At 49.5% G+C, this 27,747-nt stretch overlaps 1 protein-coding gene and 1 non-coding gene across 2 annotated transcripts in view; both read left to right on the forward strand.

The window, feature by feature from the left end:
• Positions 1 to 6,003: 6,003 nt before the first annotated feature.
• The window catches only part of RBMX (RNA binding motif protein X-linked), a 54,365-nt gene continuing 32,621 nt past the window's right edge, over positions 6,004 to 27,747 (forward strand). The window contains exons 1-3 of the mRNA XM_029607791.1: positions 6,004 to 6,140; positions 6,956 to 7,081; positions 7,271 to 7,377. Of these exons, the coding sequence (XP_029463651.1) occupies positions 6,973 to 7,081; positions 7,271 to 7,377 (216 nt within the window). The 5' untranslated portion in view covers positions 6,004 to 6,140; positions 6,956 to 6,972. The remainder of the gene's footprint in view (positions 6,141 to 6,955; positions 7,082 to 7,270; positions 7,378 to 27,747) is intronic.
• On the forward strand, positions 7,130 to 7,200 carry LOC115094760. The gene has a single exon (XR_003857613.1). It is a non-coding gene; the product is annotated as a small nucleolar RNA SNORD61 (small nucleolar RNA).

The following is a 27,747-nucleotide window of genomic DNA, read 5'->3' on the forward strand; positions in this document are numbered from 1 at the left end:
TAGTAATTGATGTATTTCAGATGCATTGGCCAATTGCTTTCCTTCTGCTGTTAGAAACCCTCGCTCCTTATATAGGGCTCCATGTACCTGGATTGTGAGGAAAGCATATTTGGAATCTGTATAAATATTCACAGTCTGTCCTTCTGCCAATTGTAAAGCTCGAGTGAGAGCGATCAGTTCAGCTTTTTGGGCTGATGTCCCAGGAGGTAGGGGCTCAGCTTCAATAATGTCATCTTCAGAAACCACAGCATATCCAGCAACTCGAATTCCATCAATAACTTGGCTGCTTCCATCAGTAAATAATGTCCACGCTCCCTGCCATGGTTGATCTCTCAAGTCTGGTCTGCTGGAATGTATTGTAGTCATGACCTCCTCACAGTCATGTGCGACGGGTTCAGGTGCCGGCATAAGAGTGGCGGGGTTTAAGTTTTTGCTGTCCTGTATTTGGATTTCAGGAGTTTCACATAGCAGAGCTTGATACTTTACAAGACGTGAATTAGTCATCCATTTTGGTCCGTGAGTTTCTAGCAGTCCTTGAATGGTATGGGGGGTCGTTACACTCAAGATTTGTCCAAAAGTTAATTTGACTGCTTCTGGAATTAATAAGCATGCAGCCGCAATGCTTCGAAGACAACCTGGCCATCCTTTTGCAACATTGTCCATTCCTTTTGACAGATATGCAACAGGTCGTTCCCATGAGCCTAGAGTTTGAGTCAATACCCCAATGGCCATGCCTTTCTTTTCATCGACGAATAGATGGAATGGCTTCATTACATCTGGCAATCCTAGAGCAGGTGGTTCAATCAAGGCATCTTTCAGTTGTTGTAAGCTTGTCAGTTCATGGGTTTCCCACTGAAAAGGCTGAGATTCTGCCTCCTTTCCCCGCAGCTTATCGTACAGGGACTGGGCAATAACAGCGTAGTTAGCAATCCACAGCCTACAGTATCCTGCAGCTCCAAGGAAAGCTCGGAGCTCTTTCTTGCAAGTGGGTACAGGTTGACCTCGTATTGAACTGGTACGGGATATTCCAAGGCAACGGGTACCTTCCCGGATCTGGAATCCCAGGTATTCGACTTCCAATTCACAAATTTGCACCTTCTTTTTACTTGCACGGTATCCTTTTGAGTACAACGTCTTTAGTAAGTGGAGAGTGGCTACTGCACATTCGTGATACGTTTCACGAAACAACAGAAGGTCATCCACATACTGTATTACTGGCCCATACGTGACTTGGTACATCTTCAAGTCTTTTGCCAGTTGCTCCCCGAACATCGTGGGTGAGTGCTTAAATCCTTGCGGTAAGCGAGTCCATGTGTACTGCTGCTTGATTCCAGTTTGTGCATTTTCCCATGTGAAGGCAAAGATCTTCTGGCATTCTTCTGCTACTGGAACGGAGAAGAAAGCGTCTTTGAGGTCAATGACACTGTACCACTTGGAGGTAGGGGAAACTTGAGCCAAGATTGAGTATGGATTTGGTACAAGGGCTACTAGATCTGCTACTTGATTGTTCACTTTCCGTAGATCCTGTACTGGTCGGTAATCAGTAGAACCAGGCTTTTTTACGGGTAGCAAGGGAGTGTTCCATGCAGATCGGATTCGCCTGAGAATTCCCAAATCATACAGTCTCTGCAGGTGTATTTCAATTCCTTCTCTGGCCATGTATGGAATGGGGTATTGAGGTTGATTGATCACCTGTGCATTCTGCTTCATCTCTATCCATATGGGGATAGCGTCGATAGCTATTCCTCCCGGGTTCTGCTCGGACCATACTTGGGGCACACTATCCATCAGTTGTCTGCGCTGTTTGTTAAGAGGGGTGTCCCCTTCATATCGATGCAGAGTGATTTGTTCAAGGACGGGGAGATGTAGTCTCCATTCTTCTTGTAGTGGTCATATAAGGGAAACTGGACTATCGGCAAAGGATGCCTTGATTTCACCGGTAGGTTCGAACTGCAAGGTAGCCCTTAATTTACATAGGAGGTCTCTTCCTATGAGAGGTACTGGGCACCCTGGCACGTAGAGGAATTGATGGGACACTAATTGTCCTCCTATTGTAACCTGCCGTTTCTGAAGGAAGGGAGCAGTTAGTGGTTTTCCGGAAGCCCCGACTATAGAGATGTTTTTTGAAGTAGGCGTGGTGATGGCTGTGGTCATCACAGATCGTTGCGCCCCCGTATCCAACAGTCCTCTGAACGTTTCAGCCCCCACTTTTATCTCCACTAGGGGGTCTATGGGAAGAGTTCCCCTATCTAGTCATGCTTCACTATCCTCGCCGGAAGTTTCACCTACAGTCATCTGCCATTCCGTTTCTTTAGATTTGGGCGGTGTATATTCTTCCTGCTTTGCTTGCAGGGGCATCGGACACTCAGACTTCCAATGCCCTTCTTGTTTACAATATGCGCATTGGTTGGTTCCCAATGGCATTCTTCCACCTCTAACCAATCCTCCTCTATTCGCTCGTCCTCTTGGCAGCCCTCTTGAGGGTGGTCTGCCCCTTCCTCGGAATCCGGGGTACCCGTGATACTGCCTAGACGGGTTCCCGAAATTAGTTTCTTCCAACGCTGCGGCTAACAAACTAACACGTTCTCTTAACTTTCTAGTTTCTTTCTTTTCCTTGCTGTCTCCATCCGGTTCTCGGTTTACATACACTTTATCAGCCATTACTTTTAATTGGCTGATATTCATGCCCTCGAACCCTTCCTGCTTTTGCAACTTCCGGCGGATGTCTGGGCAGGACTGGCTAACGAAGCTCATCAGTATGATGGATTGATATTTGGGATCCTCTGGATCAAACGGGCTGTATTGACGGTATGCGTCCATTAATCGCTCCAAAAAGTTTCCGGGGGACTCATCTCTCTTCTGCACCACGTCTTGGATTTTTCCCATGTTTACAACTTTCTGCTTCCCTTTCTTCAAAGCTTCAAGAAATGCGGTCTGATAGGCGGTAATGCGCTCCCGCCCTGCCGCGGTCTGGAAATCCCAGTTAGGATCCGCAGTCGGGGCTAAGTCTCTTACTGCGTCTTCGGGACGTCCGTCTGATCCGGCTCCTAATCGGGCTGCCTCTTCCATGTTTAATTGTATCTGTCGGCGTTCTTCAGTGGTGAAAAGAATGGAGGCTAGGTGCCGAATATCAGCCCAGTTGGGATTATGGGCGGCGAAAATGCCCCGTAAAAAGTCTATCATCTGTTCTGGTTTTTCAGCGTATGATGGCCCCAGCTGTTTCCAATTAAAAAGATCGCTGGATGTGAAAGGTATGTAGGTAAATAATCTTATTGTTTGCGTAGTACGATGCTCGTTTTCTTCAGTTGGGACTACGGGAACAACAGTTGATGTTTCCCTGATTGGTAATTGCAAACTAGCTGCGGCTTGGGTCTTACTGCGAGTTCCGTCTGACACGGATGCCTCGCCGCCGCCTTCTTCCTTTGCGGTCGCCGTTCCGGGTCGTTCTTCATGAGCTAGTGCCATTCTTGGATCAGCTTGCGCATTGGAGGGAACTGGGGGGCTTGGTGGCGTGGGATATGTGGGGGGATAACTAGGGGCATATGGCGGTGGTAAAATATTTTCAGCGTCGGGCAATGCTGCAGGCGGCAGGGGTTTAATTTTTTTTTCTGGAGTCCGTGGATTCCCTTGTACTACAAATATGGCCGCCTCAGATGACGCATGCTCTGTAGAGTCCAATATGGCCGCTTTGCCCTTTCTCTTCCGGTTTGGGGATTTCCGGTCTCCCATCTTACATACTTGAGTCACCATTACGAGGGCGGCTCCCTCCACTAGTTTCTTTGCCCATGATGGAGGATTTTCAATAACTGCGATCCACGCGGTTATGTATGGTATATCCTCAGGGCAACCCGGGTTCCCTTCTCGTATGACTATTTTATGGACCCGTGTGGCCGTTTGGAAGTTAAAAGTTCCTGTAGGAGGCCAATTTACACAGAAACCGGGCCATTTATGGGTGCATCGTTGAATCATTCCGGGTTTTGTACATTTATGTTCATCGAACACTTCGCTATAGTGTTCAGTCATGACTTTTAACGGAGTCGACCCGCTCCCTCCCATTAGGATAGAATTCACAGACAAAGGAGGGAAGGGAAGACGGATAGGTAAGGGGTCCGTATCCGTCAGACACAAAGGGTCACAATCGCCCCGACTAGGACGCGGTCAGCCCGGCCTAGAACTGCGAGGCCATTCACTCTCTTTCACACAACAAGAAACCTATTCCCACTATCGTATACGTTTACTTATTATTTCCATACATATCATCCGCGTGGTCTTCGGAATGTAATTCCTACTAACACACTGCGTGGGGTGTGATCAAGGCCCCCTCGGTCAGCCAGAAAAGACCGGGCTATTTCCTTAGCTAGCTAGTCTTTACTTATTTCCATATTCCCATAATACTCGCCTGCAGGGGTCTTCCGATCGTCGTGAAAGCCTTCTTCCCGGATCATCAACCCAGAGGTCCCGGCAGAATTTCTGTGGAACGATCCCCTCAGAAACCTGATCGCTGAACTCAGCGGTGGCCACTCACCAGGTGTATCAGGGGGACTGCTCCGCCACCAAACTACCGGACCTTCTGGAGAGCTAAAATAGCGTCTCCGGTACCTCCTGGCTGGCTCGCCAATGTAACCGTCTCTTTTTAGTCAGTAAGGAGGCCCAGACAACTGATCCGTAAAGATAGACTTTTATTGCCAGCAAGATGCAGCTAAGACAACGGCTTAGTACAACTGCATGCCACGCCCCCTTCGGAGCAAACCTTTATACACTTTACAGTTCTTATCTTTCACACATGCGTTCTGGTTTTGCTGAACAAACATTTTACAAACTGCTGAACAAGCAATAGCTAGCGTGGTCTCTAGTAGGTGTAGCTTATGATCAGACTATTGTTTCGTCATTTAATTGACGGGTTAGACATTTGCGACGGCGTTCGTATTAATACAATACAAAATATGAATCCAAAATGGAGTCACGTTCACTAAACGTTAATGCGTAAGTACGTCATTACATATTAGGTTCCGTTTGCGTTGCAAATGTTAGTAAATCAAAATGGCTGTGCGTTTCACTGCAGCATGATGAGACGAGAGGCGTCACAGCTGTGCAGTCTTCAGGGGTTCATGGAATCGAACTCCTTCATTACCTCATTAGCCACTAAGAGCCAATGGGAGCGCCACAATTTTGAATCGCTGGCGACCTCCCATTGGCTCTCGTTTCCCCACGATTATCGCTTTCCTTCCCCCTTCCCCCTTAACGTCGGACCCGTCCTGCGCGCGCCTCTCCCCTGGTTATGGCTAGCGGCGCGGGACAAGCCCGCACCGCTGCTCATTTCTTTTCAGATAATACTTCAATCTTTTTCTCAAGAACTTATTTATTTTATTTATTTGCGGATTTTTCTATACCAACATTCATTTAGTGAAAAACATCACATCGGTTTACATTCAACAAACTTCTTCAGTATTTAATACAGAGAAGGCTTTTTGTACTTGTTGCACTTGATACAGTGTGTGTCTCTGCATCACAGGTCTAATTCTACCAGAGCCCACTGTAATCCTGTTGTTTTTTTTAGTTCCTTAATGCCCTATGTGAGGGTGGGGGGGGGGGGGTGTTAGACTTGTGGGCTGCACAGCTTTCAAGAACGGGTGTCTGTGGGTCACAGGTCTTATCCTACCTGAGCCCACTGTAAATCTCGTTTTCCTTGACTTTTGTTTTTTCTGTGGCAATGGGGAATTAATTCATGAATAATGTAAAGTGGGTGAGACTTTCTTTATTGAAGCTAATTCATCTTTAACTTCAGCCAGCTCTTTTTTCAATCATGTCTTTGGCCCCAAGAGATCAGCAGCCCCCCACCCCCGGCTCTCCTCAACCCGCATCAGCCTCTACTCCAAACAACGAGGGAGGCGCCACCTGAAACGTTCTTAGCCTGCTACCGCTAGCATCCATTTATTTATTTATTCATTCATTCATTCATTCATTTCGTTTCGTTTCTCTAGCCTATAGGGATGGAGGACGGAGGAAAGAAGGAGGGGCCTAACCGGACATCCGGCTGTTTCAGTCTCGCAGTGGCGCCCGCGCTTTGCAACCTATAAAGCTCACGCTCTCTTTGTTTGCGGTCATTTTCATTGCGCAGTTATTGAGATCAGAGAAGTGAGGTAGGTGGTAATGGTGATCGTCCCGTACGTGTATCCTGGTAGAAGACGTGGAAGCCCTTAGGGATAGCTTTGTACTTAATAAGATAGTTCTTTATACCCTATCTGTCTATGGGTTATGTGTTGGGTTTCGAGCTTTTATGGGCCCTTAAAGCCGCGTTGGAGCGCGGTCTCGAGGCGGGAGCGATGCCGTCGCCATCTTAGGGTACAGCGAAGCACACGTTTTATGTGGTGATGAGAAATCAGCCAGTGATTTTTGTTTGTGTTCCTCATTCCACCTTTTGTTCAATATACTTTTGTAGCAATAAACGTCGACATATATATTTATGCAAAGCTGTACATATTTTAATACTGTACCCCAGTTCACGGTGGGGGTCTATTGCACGCGAATGTGGCTGTCTGCTTCTAATGTTTGTCTTCTGCTACGGTACGGGTTTTGAGAAAACTAATTGGGAGTCGAAGTGGAAAAGGGTCCCCTGTCTTCTGCCACGGTACGGGTTTTGAGAACTAATTGGGAGTCGAAGTGTAAAAGGGTCGTCCCTCCCCACGGTTTGTGGTAATCAACCAATAGACTTCTCTTTAAGTCCTAGTAAAACGTTGGCCGCCATTTTGTGCATGGGAGAGTCCGAAGTTGCCCTCCGGTTTTAAGGTGGGGGCAAGTCGTTTAATATCTTAAGTTGACGTGATTTTTACTCTTTAAACATCTGATCGGTCTTGGTGTTACTACTTGATCACAATTTGTATTTTAAAAGCTTTTGTTTTTGACGTTTTAATGTGGAGCTTACGGTGCCGCGTGTAAGTGTCTTATGTATATGTAGGTTTCAACGGCGCCAAAATGGTGGAAGCAGATCGTCCCGGAAAACTCTTCATTGGTGGACTGAATACAGAAACAAATGAAAAGACACTTGAATCAATGTTCGGCAAATATGGACGTGTGCAGGAAGGTAACCATAAAAACGATTAACGTTACATATTAAAACTAAAGATTCTAAGCTGTGATGAGTCTATGGCATTGATCGTGTAGGAGCTGATGAAGCCATGTCCTCTAAGAAGTTCTGAGCTGAAATGTCTAAATGGATAGCTTATTTAAGGGAATCATGAATCGGGGCTTAATAACTTTTCTATTTTTTCAGTTCTATTAATGAAAGATCGTGAAACGAATAAGTCTAGAGGGTTTGCCTTTATTACCTTTGAGAGTCCAGCTGATGCAAAGGATGCTGCTAGAGACATGAATGGGAAGGTATGTATGTTTAGATTCCTGTAGCTTATACAACAAATTATTTGAGCTGAAGTAACGAAGATTTGGCAAGTGTTAATATTTACAGACCTTTTTTTAAAGGTATGTAACAAGCCAAATACAACCACATCTGAAGACAAAGCAATATAGAACAAAAAAGTAAAGACCCATGGTCTTAAATGCAGGTTTCAGACTCTTGAATGTATTAGCTAATGTTCTAGATGCTGTAAATCATATAATATGGAGGTACTTTATAGGATGCTGAAGACAAATAGACTTAACTCTTGCTTCTGCTATCCATATCGACACCTCAAATACTAAAGTAGATTGATGTGGGCTGTTAACAGGGTCTTCTGCATCACTATCTTTAAGCAGACTCATTAAAGTTCTGTTGTATCACCACAGCTCATGTGAACACTAGCTAGTGATGCATTCTGATGCACATGATCTGTTATAACACTTTTTCAGTGTTCTGTGCTTTCAGTATTACTCAGTGGGTAACAAACACTAAATTCAGCACACAATAAGGAACAAACCATAAGCAGTGCTCTGTGCACTCTCAGGCAACAAACGGCAGACTAACTTCTTTTTCAGGAGTCACTTATTGTAACCTACAACAAAAGGGCAGGATAATCTTGCAATATTGGCATCCTGAAAATGGGTGCCCACTCTCCTAATGTGTGCTGAGACCTTTCTGAGGTGCCAGATTTAATATTTAAATCGGCTGTTGTAAAAAGGCTCTAGAGGAAACTGCGCACCTAGTGTATCCTTGCCAGTGGGTGCCCAGAGAGGTGGCTGCCAGCAGGCTAGGAAAATGGATGCTCAATATTGAGTGTCCTCTTTTTCTAACGTGACTGCCGGCACACTTCCTAATGTTCTCCTTGTTAATCTGGCTTAATATCACCATGATATTCCCTGTACGTACCCAGATCAGTCCAGACTGCTGGGTTTTGTCTCCCTTACGGTGTGCCACCTGCATCCCTTCAGTATTAGTCTCCAGCAGATGAAGGGGGAACCTGCAGTCCTGAATTGTTTTCTCTTAACTAATGCTTGATCAAGCAAGAATTAATAAGTCTGAGGACAGACAAGGTGTTCTGTTCCCCCTATGGGGTCAGCAGGTCCTGGTGGGACCATCCCACTGGTTGCGGGCAGAGCTTAGTGGTTGGAGGCCTTGTCAGCTCTATTATCCAGTGACACTGCCTGAGGTGAGCTCCAGGGGTCCAGTTCTTCCCCCCCCCCCCCCGTCAGATGTCTTGTTCCTCTGGTGAGGCTACTATAGATCGCCAACTTAATTTTTTATTTCAGTGCAGCTTCCTGCTGCCTGTGTCCTCGCATTCTCCTGGGCTCCGGAGGCAGTTTGTTGTCTTTCTCTTTGCCGGCCCTACCACGTGCGCCGTGATGCACGGTCTGCAGGGAGCCGGCTGCATGGCTCTCATGCAAACACCTATGTTCTCGGTGCCTCCCTGGAGGAGAGGGTCTATCTAGCATGGCAGGGGGGTCACCAGCTAGGTCCCACAGCACGGGTCATCAGCACATCTGTGGGGGAATCAGCTGGACCCGTTCCCACTGAGTGCAGGAACGGTGGCCATCTTGAATTCCTTGGCTGCTGCAGCAACTCATGCAGCAGGGAGAGAGGGATTTCGCCTCCACTTTCTTCTCCTGCCCTGAGACTTCTCGGGGCTCATTGCCTGATTCCTGCCGATTTGCTGCCCCCGGGGGGGGGTGCGGGATGTTTAAAGGGCCAGGACACCTTCCTTTGGGCAGCAGCAGCCATTGGTGAGATCCCTGGCTTAGTCTCATTTTGCAGGTGCAGGTCTACCTGCAATGGGGTTACTTAAGGCTCTTCAGGATCCAAGTCCTCCCAATGAGTGCCAACACATTCCTTCTTCCCAGTTATAGGTGGTCGGCTCTCCCTATTACGAGGAGTGGGTCAAAATAACATCTGACCAGTTGGTTCTAAACATCATAGAACACAGTCTAGCTAATTCTAGTTTGGTTTCATATTATACTATAATGTGAATGTTATCAGCTATTGTATCCTTTCTTAAATATGTTGGATTGTAAAGCCTGTTGCTCACTTAATGTTCATTGTAAACATAGAAATGACGGCAGAAGAAGACCAAACGGCCCATCCAGTCTGCCCAGCAAGCTTCACACATTTTTTCTCTCATACTTATCTGTTTCTCTTGGCTCTTAGTTCTATTTCTCTTCCACCCCCACCCTTAATGTAGAGAGCGGTGATGGAGCTGCATCCAAGTGAAATATCTAGCTTGATTAGTTAGGGGTAGTAACCGCCGCAATAAGCAAGCTACACCCATGCTTATTTGTTTTACCCAGACTATGTTATACAGCCCTTATTGGTGGTTTTTCTTCTCTCCCCTGCCGTTGAAGCAGGGAGCTATGCTGGATATGCGTGAAGTATCAGTTTTTATTCTCCCCTGCCGTTGAAGCAGAGAGCTATGCTGGATATGCATCGAAAATGAAGTATCAGGCACATTTGGTTTGGGGTAGTAACCGCCGTAACAAGCCAGCTACTCCCCGCTTTGTGAGTGCGAATCCTTTTTTCTTCTCCCCTGCCGTTGAAGCTATGCTGGATATGCGTGAAGTATCAGTTTTTCTTTTCCCCTGCCGTTGAAGCAGAGAGCTATGCTGGAAATTCGTTATGTATCAGTCTTTCTCCCATGCCGTTGAAACAGAGGTGATGTTTGCCAACGAGCCGCGGTATATAAAAATACTTTAAATAAATAAAATAGTTATGCTTTAGAATTTGCTCAGCTTCTGTGATACCTGTTTGTGGTCTCCCTGTGGATCCCCGATGATGCAGACGTCAGACCTCTGGCTGGAAGATCTTGGGGCCACTATTCCATTTTCCCCAGACAGTACAGGAGATCTATTTTGTGATCTCCCAAAAAGGAAGGCTTTTACCAGGACAATTCTAGACCTGAAGGTGAACAAACCCCTCAAGGTGCCACATTCTTGTATGGAAACTGTGCTCAGTTATCGCAGCAGAGTTTTTAGCTTCACTGGATTTGACGGGAGGCATATCTGCATATCAGAATCCACAAGGATCATCAAAGGTTTGTGCTTCATGATCCCTAGAAAGCATTCAGTTTTGGGCCCTCCCCCCTGTACTTTCACCAAGATTATGGTGGAGGCAGCAGACCTCCAGCAGGAGGGGATACTGGTTCACCTGTATTTGGACAACTGGCTCATTCAGGCGAAGTTGGAAGACCTCTGCAGGTTGGTACGCAAAGCATTACATCGCTTCTGCTCCCTTGGTTGGGTCGTCAATCATCCCAAGAGCCATCTGATTCCTTCCCAGGTCCTGGACTTGGGAGTGTGATTCAATACCAGAGTTGGCAAAGTATCCCTCAGGCAGGAACAGATTGTCAAGCTGTCTCAAGTTCAACAGCTCTTGTCACTGCCAGTGCTCAGGGCATGGGATTACTTGCAGGTTCTTGGCTCTATGGTGTCCACTGGGCCTTTGCTCATGTGCGGCCCTTAAAGAGAGCTTTGCTTTCCTGTTGGGACCTGATGTCTGATTAATTCCAGGTTCCTTTGCCACTCCCAGAGTCCGCCAGATTCAGTCTTGGTTGGTGGCTGGTCCTCAACCACTTGAAGCGAGGGGTGTACCTGGAGGTCTCTCAATGGGTGATTAACTACAGATGCTAGTCTCTCCGGTTGGGGTGCCAATCTGTCAGTCTAGGGCCAGTGGTCCCAACAGGAAGATCAATGGGCCATCAGTTGCCTGGAAACAAGAGCGGTGCGCTTTGCATTGAGGTTTCTTCCTGTGCCATCAGGCGGTACAAGTGGTGTTTGACAATGTGACTGTGGCCTACATCAACAGTCTTAAGTCACCTGGTGGCCTTGCAAACAGGCAAAGTGATACCCTGGGCGGAGCCCCACATAGCCAGCAGCCAGCATCAACCAATGTGCAAATGGATTTCTTAAGCAGTCAGAATCTGAACCCCGGAGAGTGGGAGTTATTCGCAGTGGCAATGACCTCTCTCGCTGGTGGGACACTCCTCGTGGACTTGATGGTGACTCAGAAAAATGCAAAGGCCTCATGCGTCTTCAGTCACAAGGGAATATGGGGCAGAAGGGGTAGATGCCCTAGCCCTTCCTTGACCCTGCAATGTTCTGCTCTACATGTTTCCTCCATGACCTCTCATAGGCAAGATTGTGAGAATAGAAACTCACCCAGGAAAGATTATCCTCATCTCTCCAGAGAGGCCCCAGAGACCATGGCTTGTGGACCTAATCAACCTGGTGGTGGACCGTCCTCTTCCAAACCTGAGTCAGGGTCTGGTTTTTTGACCAGGTGGATTGCTTTTGTCTAGCAGCCTGGCTTATGAGAGGAGGCAATTGAGAGGGTACCTTGACTGTCATCTTCTCTCTTGTGGGCATGGAAGACCTCTAACCTTAGTCTGGATGTAGAAAGTCTTCGATTCTTGGTGTGACAAGCAAGGGATCCTTTCTTGGCACGCTTCAGTACCGCAGATCCTTGCCTTTCTACAGAAGGGACTCTGTCTTTGAGGCAAGGTTGAAGGGGCATCTCTGGTGGCACACCCCTATGTGGTACACTTTCTAGGAGGGGCGAAGCACTTGAACCCTCTGGTCCATTTCCTTTTGTCCTTCTTGGGATCTCAATTTGGTGCTCCGGGTGTTATATGAACCTCCTCTTGAGCCCCTCAAGAGGGCTACCTTGAAGGATTTTAACCCTCAAGACTGAGTTTTTGGTAGCTATCTGCTCCACTAGGAGGGTCTCGGAGATTCAGCCCATTATGTGGTTTTCTGATTCTGGGGTATTGCTCAGAGCAGTTCCATCCTTTCTTCCGAAGGTCATCTCTGCTTTCTACTTAAATCAGTCTATGGATCTTCTGGCCTTTCAGGGTTTAGACCAGGATAATCTAGATGTCAAACAAGTTCTCTTGCATTACCTTGAGGTCACCAATGCCTTTCGGGTTTCAGATCATCTTTATGTGGAGTGGTGCCAAGAAAGGACATAAGGTGTCTAAAGATATCATTGCTCGTTGGTTGAAAGGGGCTATCACTTTGCTTATATTTGCCATGGGTGACTTGATTCCAGGTAGCCTAAAAGCTCATTCGATCCAGTCACCTGAGGCTTCTTGGGCAGAGCCAGTCTGTATGGAAGCAAGAAATCCGCAGGGCAGAGACTTGGAAATCTCTGCACACCTTTGCCAGACATCATTGTTTGAATGTTCAGGCACCAGATCTCAACCATTTGGGAGCAGTGTCATTTGAGCAGGAATCTCCAGGTCCCATCCCAGTTAGGGAAGCTTAGGTACATACCATCAGTCTGCACTGATCCAGGTATGTACAATGTTTAATGCTAAATCATGCTTAAAGGTGCTTCTCCATGAACACAAGTGTACCATACAAAATTTAATAAACACATTTTTAATTGCATATCAGTAAGCAATGCAGGTACCCTTGTGATTAACAGGACCTCTCCGACCAGAGCTCAGGAGAAGCTCTACCCTTTGTTTCTCTGTACATTAGTAAAGTTTTCTTTTTATGGATATCAGTCTCAATCCCTAAATTTCTTGAATCTATGGGAGTATGTACAGTTTCTTGTCAAAACGAGATGCATTAAACCTATTACCCTGACCTTCCTCCCAAATTGGGGCCTACTTGCCTAATGCTCACATCAATCTTAGGTTAATCCTTAGTCCTCTCAGATTTTCACCCTCAGGGAGGTTTCTAAGACTCTGGTTTTGCTGGTGCTACTCTAGTTGAAAAATTTAGCGTGTGAGTTTCTGACCTCTTCCTTCTGCTTTTCTGTGACACCCCCCCCCCCCTGACCTTCCATCAGTTTGACAGCTTCTGCTGCTGTCCAGATGTTCCCATGGCCAGAACTGAAAGGCCAAGGTAGCAGAGGATTTTAGGTGAGTCAGACTCAGGCACACCAACAGTAAAATGAAAATTGGTTCTTACCTACTAATTTTCGTTCCTGTAGTACCACAGATCAGTCCAGATGCCACCCATTGGTGGGGGGGAGTTCGCTCGATTTTCTTTTCTCTGCAGCATTTTCTGTTTGATTTCCTAGGTATGCCCAAACACAGCTGACCATTAAAGAATACTTGCATGTATATTAGGGATGTGAATCGTGTCCTTGATCGTCTTAACGATCGATTTCGGCTGGGAGGGGGAGGGAATCCTATTGTTGCCGTTTGGGGGGGTAAAATATCGTGAAAAATCGTTAAAAATCGAAAAATCGGCACATTAAAACCCCCGACCCTTTAAATTAAATCCCCCACCCTCCCGAACCCCATCCCTCGCCGGAACATCGTTAAAAATCGAAAAACCGGCACACTAAAACCCCCTAAAACCCACCCCCGACCCTTTAAATTAAATCCCCCACCCTCCCGAACCCCCCCCCAAATAACTTAAATAACCTGCGGGTCCAGCGGCGGTCCGGAACGGGCTCCTGCTCCTGAATCTTGTCTTCAGCCGGCGCCATTTTCCAAAATGGCGGCGGCCATAGACGAAAAAGATTGGACGGCAGGAGGTCCTTCCGGACCCCCGCTGGACTTTTGGCAAGTCTCGTGGGGGTCAGGAGGCCCCCCACAAGCTGGCCAAAAGTTCCTGGAGGTCCAGCGGGGGTCAGTGAGCGATTTCCCGCCGCGAATCGTTTTCGTACGGAAAATGGCGCTGGCAGGAGATCGACTGCAGGAGGTCGTTCAGCGAGGGTTCCGGCGCCTCGCTGAACGACCTCCTGCAGTCGATCTCCTGCCGGCGCCATTTTCCGTACAAAAACGATTCGCGGCGGGAAATCGCTCCCTGACCCCCGCTGGACCTCCAGGAACTTTTGGCCAGCTTGTGGGGGGCCTCCTGACCCCCACGAGACTTGCCAAAAGTCCAGCGGGGGTCCGGAAGGACCTCTTGCCGTCCAATCTTTTTCGTCTATGGCCGCCGCCATTTTTCGGCGCCATTTTGGAAAATGGCGCCGGCTGAAGACGACAAGATTGAGGAGCAGGAGCCCGTTCTGGACCGCTGCTGTTCCGGACCGCCGCTGGACCCGCAGGTTATTTAAGTTATTTGGGGGGGGGGGGGTTCGGGAGGGTGGGGGATTTAATTTAAAGGGTCGGGGGTGGGTTTTAGGGGGTTTTAGTGTGCCGGCTCACGATTCTAACGATTTATAACGATAAATCGTTAGAATCTGTATTGTATTGTGTTCCATAACGGTTTAAGACGATATTAAAATTATCGGACGATAATTTTAATCGTCCTAAAACGATTCACATCCCTAATGTATATAGTTTTGGTGGTGTTGTCTAACCATTGGTTTTAAATTTGTTCTGCTTCAGTAACGTTTATACTGAAGGGGTGCAGGTGGCAGACTGTATTAAGAGGGTGTGCTCAAGTTTTTCTGTCTCCATCTGCTGGAAGGGAGGCAAAACCTTGCAGTCTGGACTGATCTGTGGTACTAAGGAATGAAAATTGGCAGGTAAGAACCAATTTTCCTTTAAGTTGGAGGAAGCTCAGAAAAGCAGTATCTTTTGTGTACAGTATGGGCTGCTTAAAAATGAATGCCTGCTTTGCAGGCTGATACAGTAGTGTGCTCTGGCAGAGGGCACTATTAACCTGCATTTGATGCGCTAGCTTTACCCCTTATTCAGTAAGGGGTAATAGCGTGTCAAACGCGTGGCCAACCCCTCCAAAACTAATAGCACCTGCAACATGCAAATGCATGTTGATGGCCCTATTAGTTATTCCCATGCACTTCAGTAAGTAAAATGTGCATCCAAGCTGCACACTTTACTTTCAGAAATTAGCATAGGTGTTAATTTCTGCCGGCACCAGGAAAGTGTACAGTAAACTCCTTTTCTGTACACCTTCCAACTTAATATCATGGTGCTATTAAGTCAGAGGTCCCAAAAGAAGAGAATTTAAAATCAGCTCGTGTGTTGAAAACCGGACACTCAATTTTGCTGGTTTCTGAACCTTTGGCTGTCAGGTTTAAGAACCACTGGCAAAATTGAGTGTCAGCTGTTGCACTTGCTGACAGCTGCCACTCCTGTCAAAAAAGAGGTGCTAGGGAGCATAAGGTGGCTTTTTTTTTTTGCTGGGGGTTAATAGCCCCTTCAACGTTTTGGACACGCTGATCCCTTTTATAAGGTTGTGGATGTGTCCAACAGGCTAACTGCTCGGCTGAGTGTATAGTACAGCATTGGCCTGTTTCTTACTAGATCCCATAAATATGGTGCAGGTAGGTTTTTTTTTGTTTGTTTTTTTTTCACCTTGAGCTTGGGCTTTCTTTACTGCCATGATTCTATTTGGCATCTGGTATACCTAGGAACACTTTATGAAACTAACATTTAAAATTAGAGGATTTATTTTTGCTCAGTATACAAATAGAGCTCAAAATCTGTTGCCAGAAGATGTAATCAAGGTTTCCCTGTATGTACTCGGATCAGTCCAGACTCTGTGGGTTGAGTCTCCTGTCCAGCAGATGGAGACAGACCAAAACTGAAAGGGTATCCTATATCAGGACTGAGCCTACCCTGCAGCCCTTCAGTGTTTGTCTCCAGCAGATGGATCAGCTCACCCTGCAGTCTCCTGATATGAGCTAGTCAGCCTTTTCCTTTTTTCCTTTGGGATCAAGCAAGTACTAATTTCCTTTGGGATTCTTAGGATTTTTTCAAATAGAGTTAAAATTCTTTAATTTATTTTAGTTCCTCTTTTTGCAGGAGACGGTCCAGTCTCCTGGCTCGTGTTGGGCATAGCCTAAGTCCATGATTTGCTTCCCTGGTGTGGGGATAGAGGCTGGTGGTCCAGTCATTAGTCTCCCCCCCCCCCCCCCCCCCGGCTGCCTAGGGAGCACAGTGCTCCGTTGCCTTTTTTTCCCTCCGTGTTTGGCTTCATTCTAAGGGGGGGGGGACTTCAGCTTTTTTTTATTAGGAGCCAGCTGGCAGCCACACAGAAGCGTGCAGGGTTCACTCCCCTGCCTTTGCTCCTGCTGGCAGGGCTTTCAGGGGTTATTTTTGGGTATCGGCTGTTTTTCTTTCTTCAGCTCGCGGCTCCTATTTGCTAGGGATGCTGCGGCCAAACGCCTGCCTAGCCTGTGGGCTCTGCTCTGCCTGCCGGGTGAGGAAGTTCCCTCCTTGGCAGGGCAGGCAAATTTATCTGAATAAATCCCCTGCGCATGGCTAGGCTGTTCCCTGGTCAGCAAACCATGGGAACAGCAGCCATCTTGGATTTCAGCAGCTCCCGATTCAGAGCTGCCAGGGGTTGGGGAGCAGAATTTGCAGGTTCCCTGTACGTACCCAGATCGGTCCAGTCTGTGGGTTGAGCCTCCCTCCTTTCCAGCAGGTGGAGACATCCTAAAACTGAAAGGATATCCTATATGAGGACAGTCTATCCTATAACCCTTCAGTATTTGTGTGTGCAGCAGGTCTCCCTTCAGTCTCCTGTTCTAGGCTAGTCAGCCTTCTTTTCTTTTTTTCTGGGATCAAGCAGTACTTATTCCTTAGGGATTTTCTTTATCTTCCTGTAAAAAAGTTAATTGATTAGGAAGTGGTAGTTCCCTGTACATACCAGGATCATTCCAGACGGTGGGTTATGTTCCATGTCCAGCAGATGGAGTCAGAACACAAAATTCCCAGGGGAAGACCCATATAACCACGCCTCCCCTGTAACAGCTCAGTAATGTTCTGACTCCAGATGTGAGCAGGGGACTTGTGGTCCCCAGCTTGTTAGCTTAGGGCTACCTCAGGGGGATCAAGTTTAAAAAAAAATAAAATTTAAATTTACAGTTTAGGTCACTTTGCTAAGGCTCCTCTTAGAGCAGGGGGAGAGCTCTCCGCTGGTGCTGGCTCATGGCTCTCTAGCCTTGTGACTTGCTGACAGGCTGTTGCCTGTTTTCTTTCTTTTCTCATTTTCCTCACTGAGGGCTCAGTTGGGGTAAGTGTATTTGTTTCATCTTCTCTTTCAGCAGAAGACTGCAATTTTTTGGACTCCTTTTGGCTCTGAGGGGAAAGTCGGTAGCGCCGGCCTCTCCCTCCTGACCCAGGTTTCCCCCCTCCCTTTTGGGGAGTGACCGTCCCGACCTGCGGCCCCACGAAGCACCATTCCCCGGGGCTGCCTGCTGTCGGGAGGGTAATTCCCCGTCAGTTCTTCAGGTCGGGGGACCGCGGCAAGCGTCTGTTGCCGGGTCGGCGCTCATTTTAGGTGCGAGCCACCTGTAGAGCCTCCCCCCTCTCTCCCTGCGGCGATGCAGTCCGTGGCACCTTGTGAGGGCTCAGACAGGGCCGGATTATTTTCTGAAGAGGGTCTGTGCTCAGGCTGTTTCCCCGAGGGGGGAATGTGCACCAGCTACTAACAAGGACGTTCGAGCTGCAGACCGCGTGGGAAGGAAGCGCCAGGCCCCGTTCCCTCAACGCGGGAATGGTGGCCATTTTGTTGCAAGATTCTGATGCCGCACTTTCTGAGGACACGGATAATCTGTTTCCCACTTCTAGGCCCGTTTTGGACCCTTACTCTGAGTCTAATCCTGGTAGGCAGAGGGGGATCCCCCAGTGGGTGACCCCTCAGGATGCCAGGCCTTTCCCCTGAATTCATAGTCCTGATGCACAGGGCTTTTCTTCAAAGCAGAGACACTACCTTCGGGACCTGGGGACCCTCTCCCCCTCCCTCAGGCTTGCCCCCCTTTAGTAGGCAGGGGAGTGGGGACATCTCGTGGCCCTACCGGGACACCATCGATAATACAGACTTCTTCTGGGGAAGGACAATCCCAGGACCCTGACGTGGACAACCCCACCTTGGCAGCCCAGGTGGAGGGCGACGACCCTAGGGTCCTCCATCTTCCAAGTGGCGGAGTTAGATCCCCCTCCGGAACCGGTGGGGCCTGACCCGGCTCTCAAGAAGGGGGACCCCCTCCTAGAAGGACTGCGGCCTCTAGCCAAGTCTTTTCCCACTCATCACAAGATCTTGCAGTTGATCACTCGGGAATGGGATTCCCAGAGGCCAACCTTAGGGTCGGTAGAGCCATGGGAAAAAAAAATTGTATCCTCTGCCGGCCGATTTTTTTTTTTGGAAATTCTCAAAGTTCCTGCCGTAGATTCTGCAGTATCAGCGGTCACAAAGCATACCACTATTCCTGTCACTGGAGGGATGGCATTGAAGGATATGCAGGATCGGAAGCTGGAGGTTTACCTCAAGCATATCTTTGAGGTCTCGGCCTTAGGGATGCGGGCAGCTATCTGCAGTTCCCTCGCACAGAGAGCAGGTCTTCGGTGGGTGCAGCAGCTTCTCACCTCCCAGTTCTTACCAGACGCTGAGGCTCACCAGGTGGACAGACTGGAAGCCGTGGTTGCCTATGGAGCAGGTGCTTATATGATCTTTTAAGGGTCCTAGCCCGAACCATGGTGGCGGTGGTCTCAGGCGCGTCGGCTCCTTTGGCTTCGCAATTGGTCGGCTGATGCCTCTTCCAAGACATGTTTGGGGTCCCTTCCTTTTAAGGGTAGGTATCTTTTTGGTGAAGACTTGGATCAGATCATCAAGTCCCTTAATGAGAACACGGTGCACAAGTTGCCCGAAGATTGACCCCATTCGTCAAGATCATATAATTGCTCCAGCAACAGTTATCGTAACCAGCGGAGAGCGCGAACCAGCGGAGAGTGCAAACGAGAAGGAGCCTGAGGTGGCTGTTGCCTCAACAGCCACCTCGGGCGACTTCTCGTTCGCACTCCTGGAACCGGCCCTTTTGTGGGCACCACCAGGGTAAGGAAGCGCAGGGTGCTGGTACATCCGCTAAAATCTACCCAATGATGCCAGACGGACCAGCGAGGTGGTCCCTCGACTGGGGGGGTCGCCTTGCTCTCTTCTACGAAGAGTCGGTCCAAATCACGTCTGATCAATGGGTTCTTGATATTCTAAGACGCGGTTACGCTTTGGATTTTGTTTGCGCTCCTCGGGACAGTTTCCTGTTTTCCCCTTGCGGGTCCTTAATCAAACAGGGAGCCCTGCGGCAGACCCTCGAACGTCTCCTTCAATTGGGGGCCATAGTGCCGGTGCCAGCCGCCGAACTGGGCCGGGGGTATTATTCAATCTACTTTGTGGTTCCCAAGAGGTATTTTTCGTCCTGTCCTGGACCTCAAGCAGGTCATCCGGTCCCTCAGAGTCCCTTGTTTCCGCATGGAGACACTCCGTTCAGTGTTAGCAGCAGTTCATCCGGGAGAATTCTTGGCTTGGTTGGATCTCACGGAGGCGTATCTCCACATACCACTTTGTCAAGCTCATCAGTGTTACCTACGCTTCAAAATTTTGGGTCAACACTTCCAATTTCGCGCTATTCCCTTTGGCCTGGCCACAGCTCCACGGGTTTTCACAAAGATCATGGTGGTAGTGGCGGCAACCTTGCGCAAGGAAGGCATCCTTACCTAGATTGGCTCATCCGTGCAAAGTCACGAGCGCAGTGTATCCTCGCAGTCGACAGTGGTACAACTTCTCCAATCTCTGGGATGGATTATCAACTTCACCAAGAGCAGCCTGGTCCTGTCCCAGTCGTTGGGTTTTCTGGGAGCTCACGTCGACACCAAGAATGCCAGGGTTTTTCTGCATCCAGACAGAGCTCATTCTCTGCGTCAGCAGATTCAAGGATTTATGGCGCTCGAGACACCCACTGCCTGGGACTACCTGCAGGTACTGGGGACCATGGCCTTGACCATCAATCTGGTTCCTTGGGCATTTGCGCATCTGAGGCCTCTGCAGAGATCCCTACTCTCCTGGTGGCAGCCGGTGTCTATTTCCAGGCAATCCTTCTGTTTCCGAGAGGAACCTTCATCAGTCTCCATTGGTGGCTGGAACCGCGGCACCTAGCTCAGGGGGTGTCGCTGGAGGACCCGGATTGGGTGATTATCACCACGGAAGCCAGCCTCACAGGCTGGGGAGCGGTCTGTCGGGTCAGCTCAATCCAGGGTCTATGGCGGAGGCATAGTCAGTGGCCCATCAACCACTTGGAGACCAGGGCGGTCCGTCTGGCGTTACAGGGTTTCTTCCCCATAGGATGCCATCAAGCAGTCAGGGTGCTATCGGATAATGCGACTACAGTGGCGTACATCAATCGCCAGGGAGGCACGAGAAGTCGGTTGGTCTCTCTGGAAACCGACAAATTGGAGTGGGCAGAGCTTCACCTCCAACGACAAGCGGCCTCGCATATAGCGGGAGTGGACAATGTACAGGCGGACTGTCTCAGCCGACAAAACTTGGATCCCAGAGAGTGGGAGCATTCACAGCAGGCGATGCTGATAATAGTATGGCGATGGGGGACACCGCACATAGACCTAATGGCAACTGCCGGAAATGCAAAGGCCACCCGCTTCTTCAGCCGCAGGCAGGAGCGCGGCACAGAGGGCGTGGACGCGCTGGTCCTGCCCTGGTCGCGCCACTGTCTCCTATATGTTTTCCCACCGTGGCCCCTCGTGGGCAAGGTCATCCGCAGGATAGAGGCACACCAAGGGCCGGTGATCCTTGTGGCGCCAGTGGCCCCGACAACCGTGATTCGCGGATCTGCGCAATTTGATGGTGGAGGGTCCCCTTAGTCTCGGTCAGCTGCCACGTATTCTACGCCAGGGACCAATATTTTTCAAGGAGGCAGATCGCTTCTCTTGCGGCCTGGCTTTTGAGGCATTAGTTGAGGAGGCGCGGTTATCCGGAGCCGGTTATTTCAACGCTACTGAAAGCACGTAAGATGTCCACCTCGGTTACCTATGTTCGAGTCTGGAAGGTCTTTGAGGATTGGTGTGGAGCGAATGACATTCTTCCCATGCAGGCTTCAGTGCCACAAGTCCTTTCCTTCTTGCAGGCAGGTTTGGATTTGGGTCTTGCTTACAATTCTCTTCGGGTTCAGGTGGCGGCCTTGGGGGCTTTTCTTCGCAGTGGAAATAGGAATTTCTGTCCTCACATCGGAAGTCTCCCGTTTCCTTAAAGGAATGAAACACTTGAAACCTCCGATTCGCCCACCCAGATTCGTCGTGGAATCTGAATCTGGTGCTCAGTCCTCTGGTTCGCCGTTCGAACCTCTAAGCTCGGCTACCATCAAGGACGTCACTCTCAAGGCCATTTTTCTCGTGGCAATCAGCAAGACGTATTTCCGAGCTGCAGGCCCTATCCTGTCGTGATCCATACCTTCGTTTCACGCCTGAAGGGGTTTCGCTGAGGACGGTTCCTTTTCTCCCTAAAGTGGTTTTGGCATTCCACCTCAACCAATTGGTGGAATTACCATCTTTTGTCCCTTCTGAGTCTGGAGACCTGCGTAGACTGGATGTACAGCGGTCTCGGATACGCTATCTGGAGGTGACTAATGATTTTCGGCTCTCCGATCATCTGTTTATCCTCTGGTCCGGATCCCGGAAGGGTTGCATGGCCTCCAAACAATCTATAGCGCGGTGGTTGAAGGGAGCGATCATAGTGGCGTACCTTGGCGTAGGTAAGTCCCCTCCGCTGGTTGTCAAGGCTCATTCTCTTCGAGCCCAGGCGACATCTTGGGCGGAGAGCTCCTCAGTCTCCACTCAGGAGATTTGTAGGGTGGCCACCTGGAAGTCTATCCATACTTTTGCGAGACATTATCGCCTGGATGTCTGTGCTCCGTCGGGCGGTCAGCTTGGAGACAAGGTAATACAAGCAGGGCTGTCTGCGGCCCACCCGTGATGGGAAAGCTTTGGTACATCCCACCGTCTGGAATGATCCTGGTATGTACAGGGAAAAATTATTCCTTACCTGCTAATTTTTGTTCTTGTAATACCATGGATCATTCCAGACACCCTCCCTTGGTTTGGGGGTTTGCTTGTGGGACATCCCTGCCTACCTGTCTTAACAATCTTTTACTCTGTATTTCAAATACTACGTGTCTTTTTTTGTTCACGCATTGCTGTTTGCAAGTTCACTGTTCAGAATTTAGTTGCTGTTTATTTGGACAATGGTTATTTCAATTCCTTCTTTGATTACTTGATCCCTCTGTTTTTAGTCTCTCTTTTGGGCTTTGTTAGTCTAGTTACTGAGAGCTGTTACAGGGGAGGCGTGGTTAATGGGTCTTCCCCTGGGAATTTTGTGTTCTGACTCCATCTGCTGGACATGGAACATAACCCACCGTCTGGAATGATCCATGATATTACAGGAACAAAAATTAGCAGGTAAGGAAGAATTTTATTTGAATTTTTCTTCAGGAGATGGCTGTCTCCTGGCTCTTGCTAGACTCAGGGAGGCTTTGCCCCTTGTGCAGTGCATAGCCTGTGTCTGTTATCGCTTCCAGGTTTGGGGACAGTCTAGTAGGCCAGTTCTCGTCTCCCCCTCTGGCTGCTGAGGGGTCGTAGGTTTCTGCTGCTGTGCTCAGTCTGTGTAAAAAAAAAAAAAATAAATTTGTGCCAAAAGAATCAGGTTAAGTTTACAAGTATTTCCAGTACTTCTATTACCTGCAGCAGCAGACCCATATCCTTTATTTTTGGTTCTCTCAGGGCTTGAACCAGCAGCCGGACAGGCAGGAGTCAGCAGGTTCCCACCTGCTTCACTCTGGGCCTGCAGGCTGTCAATCAAACTTTTTTTTTCTATGCAGTTTTTTCTTCAGAGCGGCTCTTTGCCGTGGCAGGCAGCCTTTCTCTTCAGGGTCAGCCCCCTTCATGTTTTTTGCGAGGGGGCCTCTGCTCTGCCTCCCTGCTGGGTGGGGAAGGTCCCTCCCTGGCAGGGCAGGCAAATTTAGCCCAGGGGTCGAGTCCCCAGAGCTTGGCCAGGCTGTTCCCAGGTCAGGAAAGCCTGGGAACAGTGGCCATTTTGAAATTTTTATTGGCTCCATTTTCAGAGCTCCCTGGGGCTGGGGGGGCCAATTTTTTTTAACAGCCCCCCCACCCAGGTCATTCCAGAATGGCCGTCAGCAACACAACTACTAAGTCAGCTCCCCAATGAGATTCGGCCGGTCCATTCCTCTGAACGAAACTTAGGTAGATGTCTTTCTCTGTTTCTTGGAGTGGGCCAAAATCACATCCGCGCTCTGGGTCCTCGAGGTGATAGAACATGGCTACGCGTTAGTTTGCCAGGGACCTGCCGGATATATATTGTGTCCCCTTGCAGCCGTTCCAAGCGACCTGCAGTCTCTCACCCTGTTGAGGCCTCAGGATTTGGGGGCAATCCTTCCTGTGCAAGAACAGGGTGCCGGCCAGTATTCAATTTACTTCGTTCCCAAAGGACGATTCCTTTCACCCCATCCTTTATCTCAAAAGGGTCAATTGGGCCCTCAAGGTACCCCGTTTCAAGATGGAAACCCTGCATGCAGTGTTTGTGGTTGTCCGTCCCGGCGAGTTCCTCTCTTCCCTCAATCTGACAGGCTTATTTTCACATCCCCCATCCGTTGGGAACATCAAAGATTCCTTCGCTTTCAGATCCTAGACCAGCACTTCTGGGCCCTTCCCGTCGGTCTCGCCACCGCTGCCCGCACCTTCACCAAGATCATGGTAGTCATTGCGGCAACTCTCAGAAGGGATTTTAGTTCATCCATATCTAGACAATTGGTTGGTAAGGGGCAAGTCTGCTGCCCTCTGCACACACGAGATAAACAGTTTTAGCCCTACTCAATCTCTCAGCTGGATAATCAACTACTCCAAAAGCAATCTTCGGCCCTCACAAGAGCTGGAATTCCTTGGTGCTCTTCAACACTCGGGTCAAATTTTCTTTGGGACTCGCAGACTCTCAACCTGATCGATCAGTTGAACACTTGTCTCTCTACCGCTTCCCATGGTGTGGGATTACCTGTAAGTTTTAGGGACCATGGCTTCCACAATGTATCTCATCCCCTGGGCATTTGCTCATATGTGTCCTTTACAGAAAGCATTGTTCTCCCGTTGGAAACTGATGTCTGAGCAGTACCAAGAGATTCTCCCTCTCTCCAACTCTACCATAGTCAATATACAATGATGGTTCTCCCCAGCACATCTTCTCAAGGGGATGCCTCTTGACTCCCTCTTGGGTCATTGTGATGACAGATGCCAGCCTCTCCGGTTGGGTGGCCGTCTGCCAATTTCAAATGACTCAAGGTTTCTGGTCCCTCTCCCAGTCTCGGTGGCACATCAATTGTCGAAGCCCGAGCAGTTCACCTGGCTCTCAAATTTTTTCTTCCTCTGATTCGCCACAAAGCGGTCTGGGTGCTATTGGACAATTCCACCACGGTGGCTTACATAAATTGACAGGGGGGGGGGGGGGGGGGACTCGGTCGTCTAATGGTGCTAGAGACCAGCAAGCTTTCTCTGGGCAGAGAGGCACTTGGATTGCCTGGCAGCCTCCCACATAGCAGGCAAGGAGAATATTCAAGCAGACTTCCTCAGTCAACATCTCAATCCTGGCGAGTGGGAGCTGTCAGATGAAGCAATGGACCTAATCGTGCACAGGTGGGGTCCCCCTCACCTGGACCTCATGACGCTATCCAACACCAAGGCTCCCCGGTTCTTCAGCCGGTAGAGGGAGCATTGTTCGGAAGGGGTGGATGTGCTGGTTCTTACCTGGCCCTCTGACGTTCTTCTCGACGTGTTTCCACTATGGCCTTTAGTGGGGAAGGTTCTTCAGAGAATAGAACTCAATCGTGGTCCGGTCATTCTCGTAGCCCCCGCGGATCTGGTGAAACTCACTGGACAGACCTCTTCGTCTGTCATCGGTCCCATCTTCTGCAGCAGGGTCCCGTATATTTCGACCAGGCGGATGACTTTTGAATGGAGACTTGAGACTAAGAGGATATAAGGATGAAGTTATTGCCACACTCCTCAGGTCTCGCAAACAGTCAACATCGCTTACCTACATCCGGGTCTGGAAGGCTTTTTGAAAACGTCTGCGAGGAGTTGGGTGTTTCGGCACATTTGCCTTCGGTTGTGGTTACTCACTCTTCAGCGTGGTCTCTCCAAGGGTCTTTCGGTTCCCTGTGCGTTCAGGTTTCGGCTCTTGGTTCCCTCCTGGGCTCTATCAAAGGTCGGGCAGTCGCCTCTCATCTGGATGTTGTATGTTTTCTCGGGCGCTAAGCACCTGAAACAGTTTGTCCAGTCTATTTATCCTTTGTGGAGTTTTAAACTTGGTTCTTCAAGCTCTTTGTTTGGCACAGTTCGAGCCTCTCCGTTGAGCTATTTGCTCTGCCAGGCAGGTGTCTGAGCTTCAAGCTCTATCCTGTAGAGAACCTTTCTTGCATTTTTTGGACTCTGGCAGTTCTCAAGACCGTACCTTCTTTCTTACCTAAGGTTGTTTTGTCTTTTCATGTTAACCAGTCTGTGGAACTTCCTGCTTTTTCGCCAGAGGATATCGTGGCGTCTGGTAATAGTGATCTTCGTCTCGATGTCAAACGAGTCTTAGTGCACACTCTTGAGGTCACTAATGATTTTCGGGTTTCCGATCACCTTTTTTGTCCTGTGGAGTGGACCCAACAGGGGGAAGCAAGCTTCTAAGGCTATGATCGCTCGCTGGTTGAAGGAGGTGATTTCTTCGGCCTACATTTGCAAGGGCCGACCAGTTCCTGAAGGCCAAAAAGCTCATTCTTTGTTCTCAAGAGACTTCTTGGGTGGAGTCTCAGTGTCTCCACACGAAATATGTAGGGTGGCTACATGGAAATCTCTTCATACTTTTGCTCGTCACTACCGACTCGATGTTCAGGCTCCAGCCTTTGGTTCCTTTGGTCAGCAGGTACTTCGAGTGGGACTGTCTGGGTCCCATGGTCTGGACTGATCCGGGTAGTACAGGGAAAGGAAAAACAGTTCTTACCTGATAATTTTAGTTCCTGTAGTACCACGGATCAGTCCAGACACCTGCTCAAATTTTCTTCCTGTTTTTGATTTTTTCCTTCTTATAGGACTCTCTTTTTTTGATCCCTGCATCTTCCTGGAATCTACTAATAGGCACCGGAAGCATCGTTACGATCGGGGGTAGATATACAAGAGCGTTTAGTTACAGTTCATTCAATTGATCTGTTATTTTGTTTAAATTACTAGTTATCCTGTTACTTGCTTGATCTTGTATTTTCTGCTTTGACAATGGTTATACTGAGGGTTCCAGGGTGGGTTCCAGCCTTATATGGGCTGCCCTTAGAACTTTGGTCTGTCTCCACCTGCTGGAACGGGGGCTTAACCCATGTTCCCTGTACGTACCTGGATCAGTCCAGACCGTGGGTTATGTCCCCAATCCAGCAGATGGAGTCAGCCCAAAGCTTTGAGGGGGCGTCACCATAAGTACTACTACCCCCTCTGCAGGAGTTCAGTATCTTCTGACTCCAGCAGATGCGAGTAGGGGAATCTGGGCTTGGTCCCGATCACCCATAACCCTTTTGTCTTTCCCTGGTTTTGGGGTTTTTATTCTCTTTTGTTAGCACTTGTATTTTGGATCAAGTTGTCTTTTTTTTTTTTTTTAAAGAAGTTAATTGCTTAATTGGAGAGGCGTGGCTTTCTTGTTGTCCCTCGCTGTCTCTCTCTCCTTTCCCGGCGATAGTGGTCTCCCCGGGGTAAGTTGCTTTTTTTGCTGCTGTTTTGTTTTCTGTTCAGGTGGACGCGGTTGCTGGTGGGACCGGTCTACCAGCGTCTTCTCCCTCTCCCGCGGCCATTTTGCGGCTCCACGTGGGCTGCAGCGGGGAGCAGGGAGATAGTTGTCGGCGGGTTGTGCGGCCAGGAAGGCCCCCCCACGGCGCCGTTTTCTTCGTCGGCGGGTAGCACAGGCCATCCGGGCCCCCCCGCAGCGGCGTTTCATCTCGCGGCCCGCCCCCCCCCCCCCCCCCCCCCCGAGGCCCTGGGTGTTTTTAGCTGCCGGGAACTGTTTCTTCATCGCGATCTCGATGCCGCGGCCGGCGCGTTGCTTGGCCTGCGGCGAGCCTGGATCGCGCGTGTCGGAGGGGATCTGCGCTAGGTGCCTCCCCGGGGGGGAAGGCACGTCTCGGACCCGCACTCATTCTCTCCCCATGGCAGCCTTGCCCGGGCGGCGCGGGCCGGCCCCTCCCCCATTCCTGGCGGGAACGGCGGCCATTTTACATGCGCTGCACCCTGAAGGAGCTCAGGCAGCGCTGGGGGATGGGGAAGCCTCAGAGGGCTCCCCCCGAATTTGCTACCGGAGGAAGACCCGCAGGGGCAGGGTCACCCGGGGCCCCCACCCGCGGGGGTCCCCCCGCGGAGGCCGGGGTTCTCCCCGGAGTTTATCCGCCTGATGCACACAGCGTACCTGCAGGAGCTGGCAGATCCCGCGGGGCCCCCACCAAAGCAACCGAGACCTTCGGCCCTCTCCACGGCCCCCCCCCCTGCTCCGGCGGGCGTGGGGGCCCCACAGCTCCCCGTACACGCCCGGCTCCCTGTGGCCTCGGGGGGGACTGGGTCGGCCCCCAGTTTCCCCTGGGGCGGATCCTGCAGC

This window comes from Rhinatrema bivittatum, chromosome 6, assembly GCF_901001135.1.
Source record: "Rhinatrema bivittatum chromosome 6, aRhiBiv1.1, whole genome shotgun sequence".
NCBI lineage: Eukaryota > Metazoa > Chordata > Amphibia > Gymnophiona > Rhinatrematidae > Rhinatrema > Rhinatrema bivittatum.